Source organism: Ips typographus, linkage group LG6, assembly GCF_016097725.1.
Source record: "Ips typographus isolate SLU linkage group LG6, UJ_Ityp_2.0, whole genome shotgun sequence".
Taxonomy (NCBI): Eukaryota; Metazoa; Arthropoda; class Insecta; order Coleoptera; family Curculionidae; genus Ips; species Ips typographus.
Genome location: NC_138427.1, coordinates 10459596 through 10482311, shown reverse-complemented (window position 1 = coordinate 10482311; position 22716 = coordinate 10459596). Strand labels below are relative to the sequence as shown.

The window sequence follows — 22716 nt, the reverse complement described above, 5'->3', positions numbered from 1 at the left end:
AAGTAGTAAAAAAAGCCCCTTAATTCCCCCCCATTCTTTCAATTTTTTTGAAAAATGAAAAAATTTAAAATGCTTTTTTTGTACTTATTTAACCTAATTTAAGGTCTTTTGGTATAAACGTGCCCTTTGGTCTGCATTGGAACCTTCCCGGAGCAAAACAAAAAATTGCCAAAATTGCACTTTTTGTAAAAATAGCATATTTTTTGACACACGTTGCTTTGACCCTAAATTACTCCCTTAGTTGACAAGTTACGTCAAAATGTCATAGAAAACAAAACATAGATCAGATTTCAAAGTTTTCAAAAATATCCCCACATGAGTTGATTGATAACACCGTTTTGCCGCTAGAGGGCGTCAAATTTCCTTTACCATAATATCACATATTATATTGTAAATATTTTTTAGCCAGATTTCATCTAAATCTTAATCCGGCCGAGTTCTTGGCAAAGAAATGGTTAAAATGTTGGGTCTAACTCAGTTGGTTTTTGATATATCGAAAAACCGACTGCACCAGCGTCTTTTCCGGGAAATTTTAACATAAAAAGACACCGAGACGTCAACTGTAACTTGACAAATAAAACAGTTGTATTTTGTCATTTGAAAATTCAAATGGCGTCCCAGGCCGCCATTTTGAATTTTCTGTAAAAAGTTCTTTACTGTTCTTGATACTTAAAATACTATAGTTGTCAGATATTCTACTTTTACATTCTGCTAGGATGGTGGAGGCGACGTCCTTATGTTTGTACATTGATACTCTGGAACGAATTGTCATTAATAAAATGCATCTCAACGCGCTTTAAAACAACAACAAGTAATTAAACTAATCTTTTTCCTCACTTCCACAAAACTCAATTAGAACACCTTCAACAAAATTTCCGTCGACAATCACCACCAAAGATAAATATCCTCTTATACGGTCGTAAACACTTCTCACGAAAATTACCACTTTCCCACATTCATCCCCATGTTGTAAGTGAACGAATTGGACTAACATCAACCTACTTTATTAAAATATAAAAAAATCTTCGTGGCAGTCTGGTAACCAGTATTTACGACGTCGTCGACTATTCAAATAAATTAGCCAAAGTTTGTCGAACTCGATTCCATAAAATATGTGTTTACTCGAAGAAAAAAATATTATGCAAATCAATTGAACAACCCTTATAAAGCCTAAAACATTGTCCGTGCTTACGCACCTATCTGCTCAAAGCGCATGACGATAAAATATCCGGCTTGCAAGCTGGATTTTCCTCTGAAAACGGCAGTTTTCCGAGGGAACTCGCTGAATTGTCGGTCCGTTTTAGAGTTTTCCTTTATCACTCTAACGCAGTATAAAGTGGCATGTATTTGGTATAGTGGAACGAGCGTAGAGGGATTTAAATTCTTTTTCAACGTTACAGCCCCTTTATTTGCTATTTGGTAAGAGAGTGTATTAACAGAGATTTCTTTTCATAGTTATAGTTTATTTAACAATTAGGTAGTTGAATTCTAAATATAAATTTAGTTAAAGCAGTCATTGTGGCTACTAAGTCATTATTAAATTACATCAAATATTAAAAAACAAACAACGGAAAAAATTAATTTAATTTTCTTTAATAAACATTATACTCCACTGAAACTATAAATTTTCCAGCTTAATGGGAGTCGTGGGATCTTAATGCAATAGGGAAAAGCAACGAAATTGCCCACTATAGAAGCTAACAGGCAACGTGGTTTTGTACCATAAATAAAATATTACTTCAAAACTGAAAACTAAAATTTCTTCAAATTCCAGCCTAGGTTGTTCCAATTTTTTTCGTATAACAACCAACAAAGCAGAATCAATAATCTAATTCAGTATATGGCATATTTTTATACTACGTTTTAACAAAATAGTTAATGTCGTGCCGCTATTTGAATGTGTGTTTATTCATGAAAGAAGTTTTAGTTTCACCAGCCAAGTATTTGGTTTTTGTTTAATTTCAATTCAGTGTTTCAACAAGCTTCCAGAAAAATCAATTTCCTAGGTTCTAGGATTTATTTTCTTTTAGATTCTAATTAAAAGATTTCCGGTTTTTATTCCCATTCAGTTATTCATATCGTGTTTTTGCTTGGGATGGCTTTAAAAACTTAATTTCTAGCCAAAAGTACTACTTTCTGAAAAAAGTACAAAAATGGAAAAAAATATCCAAGATTAAGTGAATTTCAACTAAATTGCGGAGCAAATGAAATGTCAATTTTATCGATCCAGAGATAATAAATGTACAAAGGATTGGTTTCGCAGCGTTAGGATTTTGGACCCTATCCAAAAATTAAACAATAAGAAATCCTGTAAATTGATACTCTCTATTGTTACAGTCTTTTTTTGAATTTGGCAAGCTAACTTCATGAAAAATGAGTTTTCAGACTTTTTAATCGTTTTCTAAAACTGACGTTATATTTGCCAAAAGTTAACAAAGCTTTTTAATCTACAGAGGTTGCCTATTTCTACTAGCATTTGTTAAACCAGCTTATTATTATAAGAAAAGATATTTTTAGTATGTTTTAACTTTAGAAAGTTTTGTACAAACCTGTAAATTTGTGTGCATTTAGAGGCCTTCACCACAAAGTCAAACTAAAACGTGTCTTGGTTGATCAATAGTAACATTGTTGTTTAATTTCTTTTATACTTTTATCCTTCATTCTAACATAGATTCAAATAAATAGAATGCTTTTCTATTCAAAGTCGTTCAAAAAGCATAATGTGTTATTCATGTATTCCAATAACCAGATTCTCCCTGGGTGGAGAATGTTGGTTTTAAATTAGGAACCTTCTTCAACCATTCTGCTATAAACTGATAAAAGTTATTTCAAAGGATGTACATCAATTCCTTTTCCAATGTCTTTCTCAAGAGCACCCCATTTTTAGCCAGAAGAAGCAAAATTCAGTGCATATAGAATTTCATATTAAACACAAGCTTCTGGACTTAACCATGGGTTTCCTTCTTGACCAACTGGGCCCTGATTTTCCAACCGATAATCAAATAAGGCGTGTGGTGGTTCAGTTCAAATGGTCTTTATATAATGTTGCGTTACGTCTGCCAGTACGTAAATTTTACGTGTCACATTATTTCCAATAATAAAGGCTTCACAAGTGGAATGGATCCAGTTTTTAACAGAGCCCTCGTTAAGTTTTATCGATTAGCTGTAAATTCCCAGTACTTTCAAATAATGTAAATGGCCTAACATAAATCAAAGCAGTAAAAATCACATAAGAATAAAATTTATGTTCACATAAAAAGAAATTGCTGTATAAAGCCTTTTCACATTGTCACAATAAAAGTTCAAGTAGGTGCTCTTGGACAAATTTAAATTTTTACCTAGTGAGCTGTATAAATTATGTACTTTTGATTACAACCAAAAGTAAACAAAACCAAGTTATTTTTGAAACTACATAAAAATAATCCAATAGAAATCGTAATATCCAAACTGGATTCGAGTACCACTGTGCAAAAACATCGAGGATTTATTTACAGGTTGCGTATTTTTGTATTTATTTCAATGTCAGCGTTTTATGTACTTTTAAATATAGTATGTAAAATTGGGGTAAACATTTAGATTGTTGTAAAACTGAAAATGTTAATTTTGCCTCAATAACTGAATCCCACCAATATTTACAAGCAGTTGAACATTCAATGACTTTTTCTCTGATTAGCATTCTGTTTTCATTAATAAACTATTTCGTAACAAATCTAGTTACCATATGATTTCATCCACAATTAAAATATAAATTCCTTATCTTGCAAAATCCATTAATCAGCCAAACATAAGTGATAAAAAAATGTGACAAGTTCACATTTGTGTACTTATAGTTTTGAAGTCAAGTTACACTGAAATAATATATTTATTTGTTAGTAATAAAAATAGGTCTCATCTATAAATAGCTGTTGATATTGTTACTATTCCAAAGTCAATCAACAACCACGATCTACATCAGTTTTTCATGACTCTGAGTAATTTAAGGTCAGGAAATATCCATAAAAACTTATTAGGTAACAAAATGGACATTCGAGGTATTGTAACAATCAGATCTACACTGGCACCTATTAATGTGGCAGGTGAAGATGATTGTCATATAAGTGAAAATGACCGTGAAACTCAGAAAAGCAACTGGAACACTCGAAATAACACTATAAATATTTCATTTAATTTGGCGTATCTAATTGAGTTGGACTTGAACGATTGATTGATAGTTTCTTTTATAAGGGTAAGACGGATATTAGGAAAAAATTGTTGGATAAGATCCAATAAATTCTATTTATACCATTTTGTGTGATGATTGTCAATGAATAAATATTTCCAGGATTTTGATTTTTTAACAAAAATATGAGTTTACTTGAAGGATAGCAAAATGATTTACCTTTCCCTGTTTTAATACACTTTCAGGAGGAAAGCATGAAATATGCCATGCGTGAGATTAATGAGGGTAGAAATACAGACATGCTAAAGGTATGATCTATTACTATAACAACAACCTTTTGTGTTTGGTGGGCATACACCTTTCTCAGATATACACAGGTCTATTATAACAAAAGTTATGACGGATAGTTTACAAAGGTACAAAACGCAAAAAAAAACAACTCGAAAGCTTTAACAGTCATTTTCAAATTTCCCAGTTAAAGTTTCCAACTTTCCCAGAAAAGGTTTCTAAATATAATAATATACTCTCCCCTGTGTGCTTTTTGGGACGTTCGTCAATATACGGACTTGCCTTATGCCATTGATTTCTTATTTGCCAAAGTTGAATTGCTGCCATTCCTTAACAGGTATTGGCGGGCAACTTCGCAATCCCACGTAGACCTTTTAGAGGTTTTTCCAAAAAAGCGTTTTAATATACATTTTCTGGGGTCATTAAACTAAAAGATAATAATCAGAGTTATTTCCAAGCGGACGATATAGCTTAAAAAAAACATCAATATTATTGTTCTTGATCCCAAATAGAATTATTAATATGACTTCGTTAATATTCGGATTTGTTGTAAATTCAAACAGGCCTTCAAAGGGTATTAAAAAAGTTAGTTAATAACTAAATAATATTAAGTTTTAATTGACGAATGCTTTGATTGGACTTCTCTACCTTCACAAATGTTCCAATTACAATTCGGATGTTTTGAGTTATCACTGTTTGTTTTTAGGCTAAAGTGTAAAAAGCTAAATTTCAGTGTTTGATAGACTTAGGCAATAAATAAAAGATTCGTACATCATTACGGTCATTGGGAAACACGGAAATGGCTTCTTAGCCCCTAATGCCGCTTGAAAACTCCCTTAAAGGAATCCATTCAGCTAATTTAATCACCGCCTGAAGCAAAATTCTGCTATTCTCCCGAAGGCTGCTTCATTAGCTAACTATTCCTATTGTTCCGGGTGTGCTGTTTGAATAACTTTGGTTTAATTGGGCAAAGATTGTATGAATAAAGTTTCTTCTTACCCGTAAGTTTGATAGCTAATATTCAGATCAATTTAGTTTTTGACTCTTGGCTCTTTCTTTAAAGTGTCATTTTAGTTCTTTTGGTGTTTGATCTGCACTTTTTCTTAAGACAACAATTCAGGCCAATTTTGCCCTGTTTAATATTGTTGCAACAAATTAAGTTTCAAGATATTCAAATAAACAGCATTTACCTAGCTTCAGAATGTTATTGAATTTAGATTTCAAGAATTCAGTTTCAATCAGTTTTACGCTAAAAATGTATTTTGCTGAATATAACTTTAGTGAACAAATCCAATTTTGCATAATAATGTAAGTCCTAGAGAACGATTTTCCTTAAAGAGTTTGATAGATAAATGCGAGTAAAACCGTACAAAATGGTTCTTTGTCGAAACGTATAATAGTATGTAGTATAGCAGCTCGTATGCACGTCGTAGGGTAGAAAGACGTTTTAGGAATCCTTTCGTATCCTTTTAAATTCAGTCTTGTTGACTGGTAGTAAATAATAAAAGCCCCGTAGTTCCTTATAAGTTTTGCAATACGTCGAGTCGTGGCATTGTATGCAAAAATTGAACTGCCTAAATTGATAACTTCCTTTTTCATTTTAATACGTCTATCAGCCTTAAACGATATGGAATTTACCTTTGTAATACCGATTTAACTATGTAGAAATAGTTCTACAACAAAAGACAAATTTGTAACAAATTCATATTGTTAAAGTACACTGTGGGTACTACGTTACTTACAGTATACAAACTAGCTATTTTTACAAAATACTGTAGTAAAACCAGGTGTAATCTGCCTAATTATTCGAAGTAAATGCGTTTAAATAAATTGATTAAAAAATGTGTATCCGTACAATCAACAAACTGGACATATGCGGTAATTATCGATTTTTAAAAAATAAACAAAATCTTAAAACCCACACTAAGTTAACAATTTACAGATCTGATGTTGTAAAATAAATTATACAAACACTTTTAAGTTTGAACATAAAAATTCAGATTTTCGGTTAGATTAAAAAAACTAAAACTACACTTTCAAACAAAATGATTTTTTTATGGATACTGCCTAATAATTCACATCTCTTATCTGACGTCCCATGAAGCTCTAAATTTATTAGTCGTTAAAGTAGACAGTAAAAAGTGACGCTTACTAGAGCTCTTAATTACGTAAAACTTTATTAGTTTTCATTGCTATAAACCACGAATTTCCTTTAACGATTACCCTAAAAACTGCGTTAAATTCAGCTAAAGATGGTTTCATGTTTTTTAGTTATTTTATTTATTTTTTTAAACGAAAGTAGTAAATAAAATGACCCATTTTTTTTAGCTTCAGTTTTATTTACTTTAACATTGTACTAATTGTTACTTTTCTAAAAGTACCGTTTATCACTTGAAAACATAAACCAAATTTACCTGACTATTTTTCAAAAGAAGCTCCAAAAATGGTTACCTGTTACGTGCAAACCTTGACTGTATGTATAATATTGGCTTTACTCATTAATTTGAGTATCAAATCACGGTTAGGCTTCACAGTGTTCCTTAGTCGTAATTGTGCACCTTAAGTGTCTAAACGTTTTATTATAGCCCCCCTTGAAGTTATTGTTTTTATCCGGTTGTACAAAGGTTCACAATTCATCTATCAGTCGTGAGTAAATGCTAATGTTAATTTTTCTTTTCAGATTCAGTGATACAGTCCCAAAGCGATGAGTGCAACAGTGAACTTTCTCAAAAAAGTCCAAACTTGTAATGCATAATATAAATTAACACGTTAAATTCAACTTAGATGTTATGGAGTCGAAATCAATAATACCAAGTTTGTCCAGATAACTAAAATAGTTGTAAAAATGTAAAACCGGCAGCAACAAACACAGTGATTAATTGGAAACTATGTCAACATAACCATTTAAGAGGGAAAGTGTTGAATAGGAAGTTTATTTTGCGAGGGAAATATGGGTTGTGAATTAGGAAAATTGGCGGGGCGAGATAACCGCCATGGGGATCGAAAACTGGATGAACCGGCACCACCCCCACAACAAGTCGATCCAAGACTACCCCTTACTGCGAAGCAGAAATACAATATGATGGCATCGTGGAAAGGCATTAGCAGAGCAATGGAAAGCACTGGCGTTTGCATGTTCCTAAAGTAAGTAATTTCATTTGTAGTTAGTTACTTAGTTACGCACAAAATGTTTCATGTCTTAAAATATTGATCATATATTTTGTCTCACACATCATAGAGGATCACAGATTTCAATATGCAGGAACTTGTATTCTCCTGTAAGCAATGTTGTCTGCTAAAAAAAACGTTTCATACAATTCGTTTTGCCTTTCGAACTGAAGTTGTTCAGCTCAAATCAGATGTTATTGCAAATTGTGTTAGGATTATGAGTTTCCAAGTGGAAACTGTGCATCCCACGTTATTGTATTTCCTTTTGTTGTCTGTACGTACAAATGCAAACACTCGAGCATTGTTTACTTAACAAGATGGTGTCTGGGATCCTTTTTTGTAGAAAACAAATTTAATCCAATTTTTGCAAGTAAACTATGCAATTAGCTACAATGCAGCAGTTAGGAAAAAGGGAGGGTAATATTTTTAGAAAGGTTCTGAACGCACAAACCTGGAAAGTTTTTCCGGCTTTCCGGTTTGGTTAACACAATTAGAAATTCGTTAGGGTCGTTCCAATTTGGAGACCCTTTCAGTTTACGGAGTGTGAATGGAAATCTCCGATTTGCTCTTGAAGCAAAGCAATTATTTGCTACTAAAGAAGTCAGAATTTGCACCAGATTGTTTCTTCTGGATTATTATAGCTAAATTAAGATTTTATGGTAACCGCAGTTTTAATGATTCACTGTAGATGTTACGCAGTACAACACAAATAGACAGGAAAGAAAAATTATTAAAACTTTTGTAATTTATCAGTCTTGTGTGAAACAATTTGGCGGCATAGCCAGACGTTCTCCCTCATTGCCTTCTACCCCATTTAACAAAATCTCAAAGTTGCGGATTTTTTCTAGATCAAAACTTTCGTAATATTGCTAAGAAGAAACATTGTTTTGCTCGTTTCCTGCTAGTTCCATCCCAAAAAACTTCAAAGAAGAAATACTTTATCAGCGTATTAGTAATGGATTTGTCGATGAGTTTTCTTCGTACAATCAACTTACATTTTTTCCAGCGTAGTGACATTCTGATGAAGTGATCAAGTTTGCACTTGACTCATTTCTAATTAGTTCTAAACTTTATTCCAATTGACCTGTTTTAGACGATCCCGTTTCCCCTCTCATAACCACTTAACCAAGAAACTCAGTCATCCAAAACATTATTTTCGCTAGAAGCTTCCGGATCTTATTTCCAGTACGCTTTCGTTTTCGTTAAACTTAATGACTTTGGAAATTCTACCTTGTAAAACTCTCTTTGTTGTATTAAGGGTAATTACAGAGCATATCGAACGTATTTCTGGTAGATGACGTACTAGATTACGTTTTCGTATAACTTAGAAACTTTATCATTGAAGTTTGTTAAAACTTCAGAGTTTATTAGCATATAGAGAGGTTTAATTAACACCTACAGACAGATAATCCTATAAGTAAATTTGTTCAAGTAAAAAATAGATATTTTGAGTTCAGTTAGCAAGAACGTATTACTTAAACTACTTCCGCAGAAGATATTCGCTAAGAACGCCTTTTTTCAACTTGGTAGGTGTCAAGATTTAAATATCCTTTTCATAATTACAGATATCAGAGTTTCCCATAAAAATCAAAATTAACAAATCCTTTCATTTATTAGGTGTTGTTCAATAAAATACGGTTTTTTTAAACAATACTTTAGGTTATATTTAAGGGCAAAATCCCGCAGCTCCGCACGCCCTAAAACGCTTATTTTGCTAATTTCCGTAATAGAGTCGGTATAAGTTTTCCAGATAAATTGCGACACACCTAGTTTTCATATTTCTGCTGTTATAGCGAAATGTTAATCTTTGTGCTTATAGTGCTATCTTCCTTATTTTTCTAGATTATGTATTATTTACAAATAGGTCAATTGTAAACTGTTAAGAAAAACGCATCATGCCAAGTGCCTTTAATGTTCTCTCAGCATACTCAAACTAAATGTAAATCTTACTTTGGGGTTTGATTTTTGGAGTTTGGCCAACTTACCCCACCATTATCTTTATATTCTCCACGTTACCTCTAACTGACGTTATCTTTACATATCTTTATTAAAGTTTTAGTTGTAATTCAGTAGGAGTTGGCAAATGTAAATCCCTTGTCAACTATTATATTGGATCAGAATGCTTAAGGAGTCAAATCCTTGACATACTTTCTAGCAAGATTAATATGAAAGCGTCTAAAAGACTCTTTTTCTCTATTCTGTTTTTACATAGACAAGGGTCTCAACTGATTTAATTTTAAGATTGTAGTTTTCTATATTTGTTTTAATCAAATATTCTTCTGTTGTACTGTTCATAAATTTATAGATTTCTCTTTTTAATAAATCAGAGTGATCCTAAAAGGTCATCTTTTAATGTAGAAGCCATAAGCTAATCCAGCCTCGTACCAACCCCTTTTCTTTTACCTTTGAGGATTCTCACCTGAATCTCAGCGTTCGTGACAGGCAGTCGAGATAAAGCTATCGATTGGATGCGATGTAGCAAAACAGGGTTAAGGTTGGATTAAAGTCGTAAATCAATCTGTAATTTGATGAAAGATTGCGACCACGAGATCAATCTTAAAGATGTTCTCGTACTGTAATTTTAATTTAAACCTGAACATTATTTAGATTTGGATCTACATCCACACCCATCTGGATTTTGTCAGTTTTTAGTTTTAACTGAAATAAGAAAAATGTGCACGTAAAACTAATTTATCACCTTCACTCACATATGCATCGGATACTGCCTGGAAGAGAAATACCTCTCTGCATAAAGAAAACGCTATATTGAAATTCAAATAATGTCCCTATACTATCTTTTGAATTCAACTGAATTTTTTAAGCTGGAAAATGCTAAACAATGATATATTACATTTTTTGTTTGCTGCTCTATCCAAACAATGGGGAATTCCATTAATTCAAATATTTTATTTGAAACTGAAAAACTGCGTTTACTGCACTAGAGGTTTTTTATCAATTGTTGGCAATTTTTCTGCTGAAATGTTATTAACTTAGGAACAATATAATAATTAACTCACAAAATTGCTAGTAGGGTATAGAATTTTAATCATGGCTTTTCAGCCAAAACAATTATGATGAATTCACATTATTCAGCCAAACTCCTCGATCAGCCCACAAAAATTGATGATTTTTCAAGAGCGGTAATTACCTACAATTATGTTTTCTGCTACCGGTCATCCACTAGAATCTGAGTTTAACAACATCCAATTGATTTTCCAGAATATTTACTAACTGAGCATAATATCAAAAACATCTGTGAAAGCTTCCATAACCTGAGCCGTAAAAAGTTTGAATACTTAAGAAAAATTATTCACGATGAGACCGGAATATTGATGGTTATTCTAGCTGACGTTCAAATTAAGTAGTCGACGGTTTTAAAAATGTTATAACCAACAGGATATAAATTTTTAGACCTGCTAGTGTTAAGGTGTGATAAAGGAGAACGCATTTGTTGTCTAGTTAAGTAGAATAAATCATTGTTTTTCATCCAGTTATGCGAGATAGGGCTTCTGAACCATTTCAGTGATAATAGAACTGAAAGGGCGGTATAATTAATGTACAGCCAACGCAAATGCATTCGGTCTAACTCTGTTCTAATTGGGAAAGTTAGAATAGCTCGAGTACCAATACTTCAAATCAAAAGTGACAATTTTATATTCTATTATCGAAAGGTTGAAAAACAAGTTTAACGTTCTTTTATATGAAATGGAGTACTCATGTGGCTGTTTTATTAGAGACGTATAAAATTTTACTGCAGACCGCCTCCCTAAAATTGAGTTGAATATTTCGTACGAGAATATGGGCGCCACACATTAACTTTTATGTTCTTGCATAATATTGCAGACTGTCATCGATTTAATTCGGTTAAATACTTAAAAGTTTAATCTATCAATTTGATGTGATTTAATAACATTTTAAATCAGTTTAATGGTTTGTTTGGATATTAATCAGAAACCATTAAACATTTCTAAATTTACTGGATCACATTAAATCGATAGTTCCTGACAAGTATCTAAACATATTTGAGCATCCCTAAAAACGTAATTTATCGGTTTAGTGTTACTGAGCGAATAGTTTAGTCTGAAACTTTCCCTAATCGAAACTAATTTCCCACTTTATGTAATTAAATGTTTTCTTCACTTTCGAAATTAAATTTACCCAGTACTGATAACATTATTAGAACGTAATTATTTTCCTAAAGCGCATAGCAACCATCAGGAGATTCAAAAGGAAATTGAAAGATTCCAGCCCTGTGATTTTCCCTTTTAAACTTATTAATTTGCGAGATGGCGCCATAAAATATGCATTAAAATTTAATGGGTTCCTAATATGATTTGTTTGGGACAGTTTCAGGCCTAAAACTAGTAGATGGTCTAACTTAGTAGATTTTTGCTTTACTACATGTTGTCGTGTAGTCATTTAAATCATCTCACTTTCAATCAGGAGACTCTCTATGTGATTTTAGGCAAAATTTCACTTTGGAATAATGTTTTCTAGTAAAGCGAACAATTCCGAAACCTATCAACTGCAATAGAGATAAGCGAGTTACATGCCTATCTGAACAACACTTAAAATGATTAACTACCCTCCACTATTGTAAGCTATCAGGCGATTCCCTAAAGACTTTTTGACAAACTTATCTATTAGAACACGTTGTTTCAGTATCATTTAAAAAAATTTTGAAAATAAAACTCTGTTGGCCAGTATATGTAATTATTTATAGTCCTAACAGCAACTAGTTCTTCTAAAAAATTCTCGGGTTTGGCTTATTTGAGCGCTAATTTATAACTTTTGGTCCCCAAAACGGAAGCCACACTAATTACAAGATTGTGAATAGCGTTGTTAAGGATTTAACTGGGTAAACACAAACTACAAGAGCCTGAGCTAATTTACTTTCAGTGTTTGTGAAGCTTGCACAACTTTGGATATGTGGATTATAATATTCAAAGGAAAACTCAACGATGTATTGAATATGTACAGCATTAATGTGTCAAAGTATATGTTAACTCTAATTAGTAATTCATTGTTTGGTTTCCGTTTTAGTGACTATAATAAGCAATTTACAGTAAACTAGAAATGTGCTTTCCTACTAAAATTTAAAAGTTTTGGATTACAAGCTTTCTCACAGATCGCTGGGCAAATAAACGGGAAATTTTACTGGCGCTCCATTAAATTTTAATGAATATTTAAAATCGTTGTTTATGCCAAAAGTCCTAAACCCCGGTTTCTAACCGAGCTGTTAAAACTATCTAAAATCATCCTGAATCGATAATCTAGGAACAGAAACTGAGAACAATTTTCTTGTTCTTAATTAAATGCCACCATGTAGTTTGAAGTGCAAAGGTAGGTCATTATATTTTTGTTGCCCCAAAAACCTTGACGTGTCTCATAAATCTTGTCCTGGAAACAATACAAAAGGGATTTTACAGAATTCATACTCAAAGTGAATGCGTAATCTCATGAATAATGCTGTAGAAAGGAAACGCGGCTTTTAGGGAATATTTGAGTAAATTTACGACAAATACATTTCTTATTCGGAAATATTATTTGATAACTCCACACTCAAATTTCACCCCTCTTATCATTTGTCATGAGTTCGATTTCAATTACTTTATAAAGGCTGGAGAGATACCTCCCAAGCGTTTTGTTAACTGGAGAAGTTTGGAGGATTGATTACTTTGAGAAGGTTGATCTAAATATTTATTATTTTATATCATATAGCTATTAAACTCAATAAGACAATATTATCAGAGATTTTCGTTCTCTTATATCGTGACTCAGTTATTTTATACAGAAAAAAATTAAAAATGATAATAACCACATCTAAGAGCCCACGTGTACTGAAAGCTAATGATGAAACTTATTGGTGTAGGAAGTAAAGTCTACATTCATTATGAGCAAATTTCAAGCTTTCCAAAAATGTGCCCACATTAGTTGATTGATGACACCGTTTGGACGCTAGAGGGCGTCAAAATTCTTTCACCCTAAAATCACATATTTTGGGACACACCTCGCTTTGACCCTAAATTACTCCCTTATTTGACAAGTTACGTCAAAATGTCATAGAAAGCAAAAGATAGAGCAAATTTCAAGCTTTCCAAAAATGTGCCCACATAAGTTGATTGATGACACCGTTTGGACGCTAGAGTTTCCTGACACGTTGTTCAAGAATTTGTCATTCGCTTAGAGGAATTAATATCGATAAAGTTTTTAATGGCGTCAGGAAAAACTGTATGTACCTACTCGTAAAAAATTCCCAAAATGTTGAAAGTTCCATTTCTGGGTAGAGTTACCCATCTGTGGCAAGAGTATGTATTGTTTGACTGAAAATGATACAAAAGAACTTTTGTCACTAAAATTAATTTTAAATTATTCCTACACTTACAGTGAATGTTATTAAACATTAATAATGTATAGTACTGGAATATAAAAACTTATAGCTTGATACTGAACTTGGAAACAAAGGATGCAACAATAATAACAAAAATTAAAGCGACATAGATTTTATTTCAACAATTCCAAGACTACATCACAAAAGTTAAGCTTTAGACTTAGATAATAATGGTGAAAGAATTTGCTGCAGTGTAGGTAATATGCGTCCAAGTAGATCATTAACAAGCTTCTGCAGAGAAGGAAGAAGCTTTGAGATGATTTGTTTCAAATCCTGAATTAATTGGGACAACAAGCTGGAATCGTCTTTGGTTTTCGGAGTAATTGGCTTGAGAATTGCAAGTTTGTCTGAAAAAAATGATTAAGTTACTAGTAAATATTGTCCCAGAGTCTACAGGTGGATTAAAATACAGCTGACAGAACAAAATTAAGTAGAAAGGCAAATGTGGAGCTATAAATATTATTCTTTTCTCTGCTAGATATTTCTTCTCAATCCCATTGCCATTTTCTACAACTAAACTGTTTCTTCTGTTTGTTTTTAAATTTTCTTAAAATTGTGTGATAATACATCACTTTCAACAGATGCAACTACACTTAACTTACAAATAAAAAACTTTACAATAATCCTGACTTGTGATAATATTAATGGAATAAAACGGCAATGTCAACAACGCCTTTAATTTATCTTTCTTACTTGAAGGGCGTAGGATTTAATTATCTCTGCAGATTGAAACAGTGAGTGTTTTGAGTTAATCGAGATAAGAGAAAGTGAATTTACTTTCTGGACAAAACAAAATTAAAAGGTTTATTTAACTTACCGCATTCAATAATGCTGACAGACACGACCGAAAGCATGACAACAAAGAAGATCATTTTTAGAGAAGCCATTTTTGACTGTTTTGCAATTGTAACGTTTGCTTTGCTGGTCACTCCTTTTATATGCAATTTTAAAATGTATAAAAGTTATCAATGTAGAATAAATTAGTCTTAAATGTACAGGCGTAAAACGTGTCAAATATTTAAAAAAATTACTTAAGAAATCACCATAATTTAGTTTTCTGATATCTGCTTAGTTTAGGAAAGTTTTAACTAGAAACGACCGTTTAATTACTTACGAAATGAGAGGTAAACAAGAAACTATTTTCAGTTTGGTAAAGCGAACTTTAAAGTAATTTATTCGGTAAAAGCGCCATATTGGCGATCCCGCGCTTGGAATTAAACTCCTTAACAATGAAATGTCAATATTGAAAATTTTGCAACTGGCACAATCGATTTTACTGCAATTCCCAGATTACTGATCAAGTTTAGTGGCTTCCAATGCAATCGAAAATAATAGCCTGTTATTTATGTTTTCTCTCCTGTTTTATCCACATTCGTAACTGACAGCGTTTTAATAATAATTTTAATTGAAACATTAACCGTTCTTGTTACAGATTGTTTGAGGAACACGGAGAACTGTTGACTCTGTTCGAAAAATTCAAATCGTTGAAATCCAAAGAGGATCAAGCGACAAGTTTAGAACTTGCTGAACATGCGACCACTGTCATGACCACTTTAGATGAGGGTATCAAAGGACTGGATGATTTGGATACGTTTTTCGAGTACCTGCACCAAGTCGGTGCCAGTCATCGAAGAATACCAGGATTTAAGGCGGAATATTTTTGGGTAAATGCATTATTTTTTTATACTACTATAAAACTGCGTTCAAAATAAAAATAGAGAATTTGTCGTGCTACTACAAAATAGAAGTAAAACAGGTGCGGCTATAGAGGGGAGTTTTATTAAGTAATGAAGTTGTCATGTCAAGAAGGTCATCCTAGTTCAATGTTCTCTTTTTAGCACGGTCAATAAATCAGTCATTGATGTAAATAATTTAATTTGCCAGGTTAAATTTAAAGTTACAAATGATTAATTAAGACTGACTAAAAACACTACATTTTGTGGTCTAAGTCTAATTCCAGTTGGAAATGTTTCCAATAAATAACAGTTATTTACTTCGGACATATCAAACGACGTGCTTAAAGCAAACTCTAATTAAAATTAATGACAGGAGCGCAAAAACGAAATCACGGTAGGTCACAGTTAAACATAGTTTATCAGCAGTGGTAATTATTATCAATTAATTTTTCTATTGTGTCTGTTCGTTTTGGATACGTTTCAACAAAGCTTCGTGATATTTTGTGAAAAACAAATTAATGGATTTGTGTCCTATCTGGGACATATCTGGCCTTCTGATAGATAGCGTGCCCAGTAAGAAACGTAGTATCGGCCACGACCAGTGAATACACCGTTTCGCTGATTTATGGAAAGATAGTGGGCATTCGTTTAATGAAATTCCTTTTGTTCCACCCTGAAGGGGATTTTCCTACGAAAAATAACAAATTATTTTCCTGAAGTAATTTATTTTGTCAAAGCAGTACACATCTCTAGTCAAAGCACAGCTATTTGAAGAACCAAACAGGTGTTTATCCATAATATTGCACACATAAAAATACTTTCAATTTTTCCTGATTATATCACGGAGTATTTTACCTTAAATATTTAAACTCTACTAAAATTTGTTTGAGTCCAAACTCATTTAGGTCCTAAAACCAATCCAATTACCCTACATTTTCTAACTTTGCAGAATTATCTCATTAAAACTCTTCATGATGCATTTTCACATATTTTCCAGACCTGCCAGCATATATAAAGTCAGAAATTGTCGGATTCTTTTTCAACTTATCGACCGTCCTACATATTGTCTTTGTTCGTTTTGTAGAAATGTTTTACAAGGTGAAACGTTGCGGTGTTATAACATTTTCGGCGAGGGTTTAACGAGATTTAATAGCACCATTTCCTGGAAATTTTTAAAAGCTAAAATCTTTTGAAGTTATATTACTTATATTGTAGTATTGTATTACCAATCGCAAAAACGAGGCAGCCAGAAAGTTGAATGAATACTTCCCAAGATTGAGTCGAGTTCTGCATCCAGAAATTTGTATTTCTATCCCTACAGGAAGCTACTTTCAACTGTTATGGCTAGTTTTAAATGATCGCAACTGCGAAATTACTGAGCAGATGCTTACTGCAGGTTTCACCAAAAAATTGTATATAGTATTTTTTTTATTTTTCAGAAAATAGAAAAACCCTTCTTAGAAGCTGTGGAAACCACCTTAGGAGACCGTTACACATCAAACGTGGAAAACATCTATAAAATAACGATTAAGTTTATTATAGAAACGCTCGTTAACGGATTCGATAACGCCAATGCTACAACTTGAAAAGTGATAAACCAGATAACAGACTGACTTTGATTAGCAAAGAGGCAAACTTTTCGCGAACACACCAAGTACATCATCATCATTGACAGCATTTCGTATTTCCAATGCTCCCCGTTACTGATTTCTCGTCACCTGTGTGTTCAAATTAAGTGTAGCTCATGATATGTTGTAAATAGTTGATAATTATTTTTAAGTTGTCAATGTATGCGTGTTTTGATTCCCATAGATATTATTACTATAAATATGTGAGTTGTAGATGTAAACATTGATAGTGGATTTTATTAATGACCGTACCTCCCTATGGAGGAATATAGTAGTAAAATTTACGATGTTGATGCCGTTTAAAATAATGAATTTTATCAAAATGTATGTCATTCTATTCTTTAATTCATATTAATTTCAATTGCAAACTATTCTTTTATGAGACAGATATAATAATTATTAATACTAAATAATGCGTTCACTATTTCAAGTGAATATTAAAGGATGTGAGTAACCTATTTTGAAAAAAAATACTCCAAATAACTGTACAACAATATAATGATATAATATAAAAGATACGTCAATTTTTTTTGTTTATAAATACATGAATAATCCTGATTTAAGTAGTTTCAATCAAAAAAACCGCTAGAAAGTAAGAACAGTATTTTTTTGTGAAAGTTTCTGAAAATTTATCTACAGATTGTAATCAGAATTGGAAAATTTTAGTGTTAATACAGAGTGACCCAAACTAAAAAGTGGCAAATTTGTCAGAGTGTATGATGTTGAAAATACAATAAAAGACTGGTGTTGTACAGATATATTGAAAATGGTAAGACGGCAGGGTTATCATATTTGTTAAAATATAATTTATTAAAACTATTTTATCAGCAAAACTGCATCGTAACGTTGTTTAGAATCACATTTTCGAGGAATAAAGTACGCTAGTCAGTTCTAAACTGCTTGGTCACAAATGATGGTGCCTTAATAGAAGATATTATTAGTCTGGTAGTGGGTATATAAATTAAGCGGGACTACATATTACCGAATAGTCAACATCATCGAGTAGCATCGCAAACAACAAGGAAATGACGTCTCAATATTTCAATTTAGTTGGAGGATACAAGTTGCCTGCTGTTGGCCTTGGGACATTTACTGTAAGTAGAATGTTTATTTGGGTTTGTGTTTGAAAATAATTTGGTGTGTGTAATATAGGTTACTGATGAGAAAGACTTGACAAATGCTCTTAATGTGGCTTTGGAAACTGGTTATCGACACATTGATACCGCTTATTTCTATCAAAATGAGCATTTAATTGGAAAAGTTCTGAAAACCTGGTTTGATTCAGGAAAACTAAAAAGAGAGGATGTCTGGATTACGACTAAATTGCCAGGCTGTTATCCTCCGGACCAGTAAGCCAACCCTGTATATACTGAAAAGATTTATATTCACATTAAACTCTAAATTTTAGGGTTGAGGGCCTCCTTAAACAGTCATTGGACAACCTTCAGTTGGAGTACGTTGACTTGTATTTAATTCACTTTCCTCTTTACTTGAAATTTAAGCCCGGAGTGGGGTTCAGTGACACTGAAGCTGGAAAAAGCGATATAATTGCCACTTACAAGGTACAGTAAGAAATATGAACGTTTCGACTTAGTAATACAGCAAAAAACTCTCTAGAAATTGGAAGAACAAGTGCAACTTGGCAAAGCTAAAACTATTGGACTATCAAACTTCAACCAGGATCAAGTAAGAAGGATTTTGGAAGCTGCCAAAATCAAACCTGCAACCAATCAGATTGAACTTCACGCCTATTTGCAACAACCCGAACTAGTAAAGTATTGTCAAGACAATGGAATAGTGGTGGTGTCGTATCAAACTCTTGGTAATCCAGGACTACCCACATGGACCGCCAAAAATAATGTCAGGTACGATTTCTCTTCTATTTTAATTCCAAGTGTTAATATTTCAAGTTTTTAGAAACATGACTGTGCCCGATTTGCTAAACGACCCAACAGTGAAGAAAATAGCAGCCAAACATAAGAAATCAAGCGCTCAAGTGCTACTGAGGTTCATCAATCAAAAAAACATTGCTGTGATTCCTAAAAGTGTAACTCCAAGCAGGATAAAGGAAAACTTTGATATATTCAACTTTACGTTGGATTCTAGTGACATTAAGGAGCTGGAGAGTCTGGACAAAGGTTCTGCTGGCAGAATATGTTGGTTTGATTCGTACGTATTTATGGATAGAATTAAAAATTACGAGATAAATTGTTGTTTTTTTTTAGATGGATTGGTGTTCACGAACATCCTTTTGGCAAGAGACCGTAGATCAATAATTTAAGTTGATTGATACTTTTGGTTCTCTTTTAATGTTCTCAAAATGAGTTGATTTAAGTTACAATGATTCATATGTACTTCCATGTTAGTACTATAGACATATCATAATGAAAAGAGGCTCTATTGTTGACATTTTGCATGAATACAACACCTATTTCCATATAAATCAACGTTACCAAATTCTGCTTATTTTCCTAAATCCTCTCTCTATATTACTTTCAAGTAATGTAGATAATAAATCATAACAGTTGCAGCTGCAGTTATAATAATGTACTGATGTCTAGTTCGTGGTGAAATAAAAATTTGCATGGATCCCATATTAGTCGAAACGTGTTAGCTCTAATGATCTCGGAGGCCAAACAATTAAACCTCCTTTTTGTTGTTGTTAATTAAATTATAAACATTATACTGCTGAGACTTCCTGTTAACTCTGATCTGAAATGGAACGTTTATGGGGTTATTCATCAAAACAGAGAGAAAATTCACTTTATTTTTGAAAGTGTTATTGAGACTAGTTTTATTTATATCGAAAACTATAAAAAAGTAGGTCAATTCAGTTCATTCAGTCAGACAAAGGACCAGCTGGCAAAATTAACTGGTTTGATATGTGTGTCAAATTATTACAAATAAAGATTATTAATATTAAACTAACTATACCACAAAAAACATCCGTTTGTGACCACACTGAAATAATTTAGACAACCGTAAATTGGTCTTGAAAAATATTAACATATCCGTTATTCTCACACTAACCACCATATTTTAGACAGTTTTTTACGCATTTTTTAATAAATAATTACTTGAACACTCTTTCTCTTCAAATCACTCTCATATTGCTTTCACTGTTATAATTGTAATCATTTTTAAACACTTTGTATATAAAGCTGTGTTTATACTTGATTTTGTGGTTTTGATATAAAATGAAAGCAAATACTCGCAAAACAAATAAGGAATCAGTTTACTAGCGACTGTCTTCTAGTAATTATCATGACTTCAGAATGTTTTGATTTGGTTGGAGACTACAAGTTACCAGCTATTGGTTTAGGAACCTACGCCGTACGTCACAAATGTAATAATTTAAAAATTATATTTACACATTTATACAGGTTACAGATGAGGAAAAGTTGACTAAAGCTTTGAATGTGGCACTAGAAACTGGCTACAGGCACATAGACACCGCATTCTACTACAGAAACGAACGTATCATTGGAAATGTATTGAAGGAGTGGTTCGATTCTGGAAAGTTAAAACGTGAAGATGTTTTTGTGACCACTAAATTACCTGGAGCTGCTGCCCCAGATGAGTGAGTTTCATATGAAGCTGTAAGTGATTTAGTAAAAGAGATTTTATTTTAGAGTGGACGACTTTATCACATCCTCTCTTAAAGACCTTCAACTGGATTATGTTGACTTGTATTTAATTCATATGCCGATGCGGTTCGTATTTAAACCAGGTATGGCATCATCTGAAATCAAAACAGGAAAAAGTGATATTGTTGCCACTTGGAAGGTATGAAATTGTTATTTTCAAAAATGTTGTAAACTAATCAAGTTGTTTCAGAAATTGGAAGAACTCGTTCAAGTTGGTCGCGCTAAGTCAATTGGTATATCAAACTTTAATCAAGATCAGGTGGGTCGCATTTTAAAAAACGCCAATATCATACCTGCTACTAATCAAATTGAACTGCACCCCTATCTTCAACAACCCGAGCTGGTAAAATATTGTCAAGATAACGGTGTGGTAGTTGTGTCGTATCACAGTTTAGGAAATCCTGGATTACCAACCTGGATGGCAGCAAACAACATGAAGTAAATCAACCTTAATAACCCACAATTTGCCTGTTAACCACACATGTTTTTTTAGGCCAATTGACACTCCAGATTTACTCAACGATCCAGTAGTTAAAAGAATTGCAACCAAACATAACAAAACTGCTGCGCAAGTTTTACTGAGGTTTATGAATCAAAAAGGGGTCGCAGTGATACCCAAAAGTGTCACTCCAAGTAGGATAAGAGAGAATTTTGATATATTTAGTTTTTCATTGGATTCTGATGACTTGAGAGAGCTGGAGAAATTGGATAAAGGAGCTCGAGGCAGGATTACTTGGTTTGAACGGTCAGAACTCACATACGTAGTAAATAAAAGTGGTTTCAGTTTGTTGTTTTAGAAGGCAAAATGATGAGGAGTACCCGTTTGGAAAAAAACCCTAAGAACCAAACTCATTTTAAAAATCTTTTTGCAAATAAATAATATGGGAATATTGAGTTTTTTTGTCTCTCTCTGTAAGCAGTTTTAGTCGGATTTTGAAAAATGCGGAAATTATCCCTGCGGCCAATCAGATTGAACTTCACGTTTACTTGCAACAACCCGAGCTAGTGAAATTGTGCCAACAAAATGGTATAGTGGTAGTGTCCTACCAGACCCTAGGAAATCCAGGTTTACCAACTTTTTTGAACAAAAATAATCTACCGTAAGCCAAAAGCCACTTACTACAGACCCAACCTATCAATTTATCATTTTAGACCTAGACCAGTTCTGAATCTCCTCAAAGATGCAACAGTTAATAGAATTGCAGCCAAACATAATAAAACTCCCGCTCAAGTTCTCATAAGATTTATAAATCAGAAGGGGGTTGCTGTCATACCTAAAAGTACCACCCCGAGTCGGATTAGACAAAATATTGATATTTTTAACTTTGAATTGGATTCTGAGGATATCAAAGAGTTGGAAAAGTTGGACAAAGGCCCTCAAGGAAGTATGACCTGGTTTGATCAGTACGTGTAATTGTAAAACATATTTTAGGTTTATATGTATAACAAAACTGTTTTTAGATGGGTTGATGGTGATGAACATCCATTTGGAAGAAAGCCTTGATGGTCAAAAATGTATTAATTGTTTGTACAATCAATTAAAATAAACACAATTATTAACCTCTCAAAAAGTACTTTACAGTCAAGTTAAGCTACTTCTTGCACGCCCAAAAATAAAAACCTAGTTAAGAAAATCTCAACTAAACAGGCTATGTAAAACTACAAGATGAGAAATAATGAAATAATATTTATATTACAGCGAATAACACTTAGTTAATAAAATACACAAAGCTATGCAAAGAGCAAACCATATTATGTG

The 22716-nt window shown here is 32.7% G+C and overlaps 3 protein-coding genes and 1 long non-coding RNA gene across 5 annotated transcripts; 3 read left to right on the top strand and 1 right to left on the bottom strand.

The window, feature by feature from the left end:
* Positions 1-1276: 1276 nt before the first annotated feature.
* On the top strand, positions 1277-17868 carry LOC145731296 (neuroglobin-like). 2 transcript variants are annotated; one of them, XM_081983009.1, is made up of 4 exons: positions 1277-1419; positions 7128-7591; positions 15439-15670; positions 17122-17868. In XM_081983009.1, exons 2-4 carry the CDS (start codon positions 7398-7400, stop codon positions 17266-17268), a joined length of 573 nt encoding a protein of 190 aa, XP_081839135.1. In that variant the 5' UTR covers positions 1277-1419; positions 7128-7397; the 3' UTR covers positions 17269-17868. The 2 variants fall into 2 exon arrangements, with proteins under 2 accessions (XP_081839135.1, XP_081839136.1); XM_081983010.1 differs by lacking the exon at positions 1277-1419 and adding an exon at positions 6968-7071.
* On the bottom strand, positions 14103-15099 carry LOC145731297 (uncharacterized). Its single transcript, XR_014178781.1, has 2 exons — positions 14824-15099; positions 14103-14353 (listed from the first exon to the last, which is right to left on the bottom strand). It is a non-coding gene; the product is annotated as an uncharacterized LOC145731297 (long non-coding RNA).
* A 305-nt stretch (positions 17869-18173) lies between the features above and the next one.
* On the top strand, positions 18174-19767 carry LOC145731294 (aldo-keto reductase family 1 member B1-like). Its single transcript, XM_081983007.1, has 7 exons — positions 18174-18404; positions 18463-18659; positions 18719-18872; positions 18928-19175; positions 19228-19479; positions 19536-19608; positions 19651-19767. Exons 1-6 carry the CDS (start codon positions 18336-18338, stop codon positions 19576-19578), a joined length of 963 nt encoding a protein of 320 aa, XP_081839133.1. The 5' UTR covers positions 18174-18335; the 3' UTR covers positions 19579-19608; positions 19651-19767.
* Positions 19768-19919: 152 nt separating this feature from the next.
* On the top strand, positions 19920-22528 carry LOC145731295 (1,5-anhydro-D-fructose reductase-like). The gene is made up of 8 exons (XM_081983008.1): positions 19920-20643; positions 20694-20890; positions 20943-21096; positions 21148-21395; positions 21451-21702; positions 21755-22057; positions 22110-22361; positions 22419-22528. The coding sequence occupies exons 1-6, from the start codon at positions 20575-20577 to the stop codon at positions 21795-21797; spliced, it is 963 nt and encodes a 320-aa protein (XP_081839134.1). The 5' UTR covers positions 19920-20574; the 3' UTR covers positions 21798-22057; positions 22110-22361; positions 22419-22528.
* The last annotated feature ends 188 nt before the right edge of the window (positions 22529-22716 follow it).

Bases quoted from the DNA above. Each gene is read 5' to 3' on its own strand.
- LOC145731296 (XM_081983009.1), top strand. From the start codon at position 7,398: ATGGGTTGTGAATTAGGAAAATTGGCGGGGCGAGATAACCGCCATGGG. The intron at 7,592-15,438 runs GTAAGTAATTTC...TTCTTGTTACAG, and splicing joins GGCGTTTGCATGTTCCTAAA to ATTGTTTGAGGAACACGGAG. The intron at 15,671-17,121 runs GTAAATGCATTA...TTTATTTTTCAG, and splicing joins TTAAGGCGGAATATTTTTGG to AAAATAGAAAAACCCTTCTT.
- LOC145731294 (XM_081983007.1), top strand. From the start codon at position 18,336: ATGACGTCTCAATATTTCAATTTAGTTGGAGGATACAAGTTGCCTGCT. The intron at 18,405-18,462 runs GTAAGTAGAATG...TGTGTAATATAG, and splicing joins TTGGCCTTGGGACATTTACT to GTTACTGATGAGAAAGACTT. The intron at 19,176-19,227 runs GTACGATTTCTC...TCAAGTTTTTAG, and splicing joins ACCGCCAAAAATAATGTCAG to AAACATGACTGTGCCCGATT.
- LOC145731295 (XM_081983008.1), top strand. From the start codon at position 20,575: ATGACTTCAGAATGTTTTGATTTGGTTGGAGACTACAAGTTACCAGCT. The intron at 21,396-21,450 runs GTAAATCAACCT...ATGTTTTTTTAG, and splicing joins ATGGCAGCAAACAACATGAA to GCCAATTGACACTCCAGATT. The intron at 21,703-21,754 runs GTCAGAACTCAC...TTGTTGTTTTAG, and splicing joins AGGATTACTTGGTTTGAACG to AAGGCAAAATGATGAGGAGT.